Source organism: Colobus angolensis, unplaced genomic scaffold (genome assembly GCF_000951035.1).
Source record: "Colobus angolensis palliatus isolate OR3802 unplaced genomic scaffold, Cang.pa_1.0 Scaffold98, whole genome shotgun sequence".
Taxonomy (NCBI): Eukaryota; Metazoa; Chordata; class Mammalia; order Primates; family Cercopithecidae; genus Colobus; species Colobus angolensis.
The window spans coordinates 6,236,658-6,239,826 of NW_012123820.1; the positions used below are offsets into that span (position 1 = coordinate 6,236,658).

General features: G+C 33.6%; 1 protein-coding gene across 2 annotated transcripts in view; it reads right to left on the reverse strand.

Moving 5' to 3' along the window:
• Positions 1-3,169, reverse strand: part of LOC105505092 (chromosome unknown open reading frame, human C3orf17) — a 15,101-nt gene that overhangs the window by 9,461 nt on the left and 2,471 nt on the right. The window contains exons 2-5 of one of the 2 annotated variants that reach the window (XM_011932796.1): positions 3,006-3,095; positions 2,470-2,547; positions 772-1,133; positions 362-423 (exon numbers count right to left, since the gene is read on the reverse strand). In XM_011932796.1, coding sequence (XP_011788186.1) covers positions 362-423; positions 772-1,133; positions 2,470-2,547; positions 3,006-3,070 — 567 coding nt within the window. In that variant the 5' untranslated portion in view covers positions 3,071-3,095. Of the gene's footprint in view, positions 1-361; positions 424-771; positions 1,134-2,469; positions 2,548-3,005; positions 3,151-3,169 lie in introns of those variants that run through there. The other variant, XM_011932795.1, reaches the window with a different exon arrangement.

Genomic DNA, 3,169 nt, shown 5'->3' on the forward strand with positions numbered 1-3,169 from the left:
GATCAGGAAACTCACAGGTCACACAGCTAGTACCAAAGCCAGGATTCAAACCAACTATCTGACTGCAAAGCCTATACTCTTAAGCTGCAGTATAATCCATACTTAACAACAGATCTTATGGTTACTTTAAAATTCTAGAGAAACTCCTACTAAAATATTTCTGAAGGTACTCTATTAACTGAATTAACTAGATGTATTAAAAATCCCCTGCCTCTATTCATTCAGCACATACTGACAACTAAGAAGGCACTAAGCTTAGAGTTGGGGATAAAATGAGACGATTCAATCTCTGCCCTTGGTAAGAAGCATCCTCTACAAATTAGCAGAAATCATAAGCTAAATTTAATGAAGCCAGACAAACCTGAGTAGCTTTGTGTTTCAGCTGGTTGCAGAAAGCCCTCACATCAAATTCTGATGACTTCTCTGTGGAGGTGGAAAAATTGCAGATACAAAACCTTAGGCATACTATTTTCAAATCTACAACAAATTCTTAAGTGCATGACATTTCTTGCCAAATTACCACAAAATAAATAAAGGAATAAAGCAAGCAAATAACCAGGAAGCAATTACAGAAACAAATAACTTAAAGTACTCAAGCTTAAAGAGCACAGGTATCATCATACCTCTCTATGGATAATCAATGTAAGTCAAAATTAAGATGTGAGATGTTGAATTTCCTTCTATGCAATGCCTATTACTTTCAAAAGGTTTCCTTTTATTTTTTATTTTTTTTTATTTTACTAGAGTATGTGCTGTATCAAAGCAAATTACCTTTGAAGACTCTCTTATTCTTTACTGGCTGTCCAAGATCCACTTTATTCTGTACATTGATCTTTATTTGTTTAGCTTTTTTGGAAATTCCAAGTAAGGTTTCTTCACTGGCTTTTGGTGACTGCTCATTTATTAAAAACAGTTTATTTAGCAATTTAGTTACTCCTTTAGCTGCAAAAGCTGTAGACATTTTTTTCTTAAAGGCTTCAAAATACGGCTGTCCTAAAAATTCAGTAATATCAGAAGGAAAGGTAAAATCTTTGAAGTAAGGCATTGGTTGAATCCTAGAGACCTCTTGAAGCAATCCAAACAAAGGCTTATATAACAAAATCAACCTTTTTAAAACACCTTTATAGAGAACCCTAGAGAAAGAAATAGGAGCTCAATTAATGAACCAGTAATTACAATTTGCAGATTACATAATAAACTGCAAGACTGAAAGCTGAAAATAAATGGCTATCAAGGTCCTCCAGTACAGATAAAAAATACTATGGTGCACACTTGCAAACAGCCAGATTAGTCCATCCCAACAGAAAAATCCAAGTATAAAATGTTACTCAAAAAACTGTAGGATAGTCTACCAGGAAAAAAATATACATATTCAAAAAGTACTACATGGAGAAATGTACAAAAGGATGCATATCAAACACTTAAGTGTGGTAGATGTTGAGATTTCAGGCAAATTTCAGGTTCTTCACATTTTTCTTTTTAAATTTCTTAAAACAGGCATGTATTATAATCAGCAAAAATTAAAGCTATTTTCATTACAGAAAAGAGTATCAAAGGTTTAGCATTTTAAAACAATGATTAGTAATCAAACATTGTTACCTCTGATTCTCTGATTAAGTAGAATAATTATAATTATAATAAAACAATAGGAAATAGTATTTGAGATATCCAGGTTAAGATATCAAAGCAAAGTTTTCAATCTCTAAATACAGACACTTTTTTTCTTTTCCCCATCCAATGTTTTCTTACATTCTTATTAGAGCTAATAATCTTAATTGCTTGAAATGGCCCAAAACAGGCCTTCTTACAGATATGGACAAATTCTAATTATCCATCAGATCAGTTTCACAATATGTACTGAGAGACATGCAAAAGAATGTCTCTTAGTTAGCAAATATTACCAGCGCACATCAACCAAATATGCTCAAAAAAGCAGTGGTGTTTGACATGGAAGAAAAGAGGCTAGCACATAAGAAGGTCAAAAATTGCATTTATCATTGCCATTAAAAATTAGAAACCAAGTGACAGAAAGAATCAAGTGATATAGCCAGCCCAGGAATAGCATCATTTTAAATGGCCTGTTGTAATATGACTACTGCCAACAATTTTTTATTACTGCAATTCCCTGTCGTAGGCATTAATTTTTTTAATGTTCAATAAAAGCCCACTGATGTTTCACTACAACCTACTATGACCCAGATTTCAATGTGACACCAGTCACTCCCAATTTTTTTAGTTATTCAGTGTTGGGCTGATCTCGTGGATTGAGATACAAAGCCTACTCCTTTGACATAGCCATTAGCACTCAGCTTCCCAATCTACCCCCTAAAAAACTCTGATCAAATAAAGATAGAGACTACCTGCACCTCCCGTAACCCCATAGGAAAATAAGTTTGAAAACTACTAATAAGAAACTTAGGCTGAAAAGAGATGAGAAAGAAATGAAGGATGTCAGAGGTGTGTACATACCATAATCTGCTCACCAGCCCAACCATCACAAGGTTTAAAATAATGAACTCTTGCAAACCTAGATGTTTCACAGTCAAACTGGAAAATCAATTTAAGGCAGAAAACAAAATCAAAGAAATGTGGGTTTTGTAAGTTACAATCATGAATGAAGAAATATATTGGAAGTAAAGAGAATTTTCTTAAAGGTATTAAAGCCTTAAAACACATTCTATTTAAGAATTTAAATCTTTAAAATATGCTAATAAACTCTGCTAGAGCTCCCATTATTAAATTTAGTTCTTCAAGTTTAGTTTCTAAGATTAAGAATTTCTAGCTGTCAATGCTCTTAGGCTAATACATGCTGAACAGTTGATAGGCAGTCTCTGGCAATGGTTGCATCAGGCAATTCCTGAGAAAAGGAGGCCAAGAAGGAAAAGTTTAAGAATTCCTGTAGATTGTAACTCCTATAAAGTGTTAGCTTTCAAATAAAAATACTATTAAAAATATCCAAACAATTCCAATTCAAAAGAAGGTGTATTTAAGATATTCAAGGATACAGAAATGTTTTACAGCAGCAGTCCAACAAGCGGAGCAACAACTTGCAGGCTCCCAAAACCTTCATCAACACCAATTCCACCACTGGCTGACTGGGGACAACACACACTTTGGTAGTTAAGGGCTGATTTTCACTTGAAAAAAACAGAAAAAGTACATTACTTTC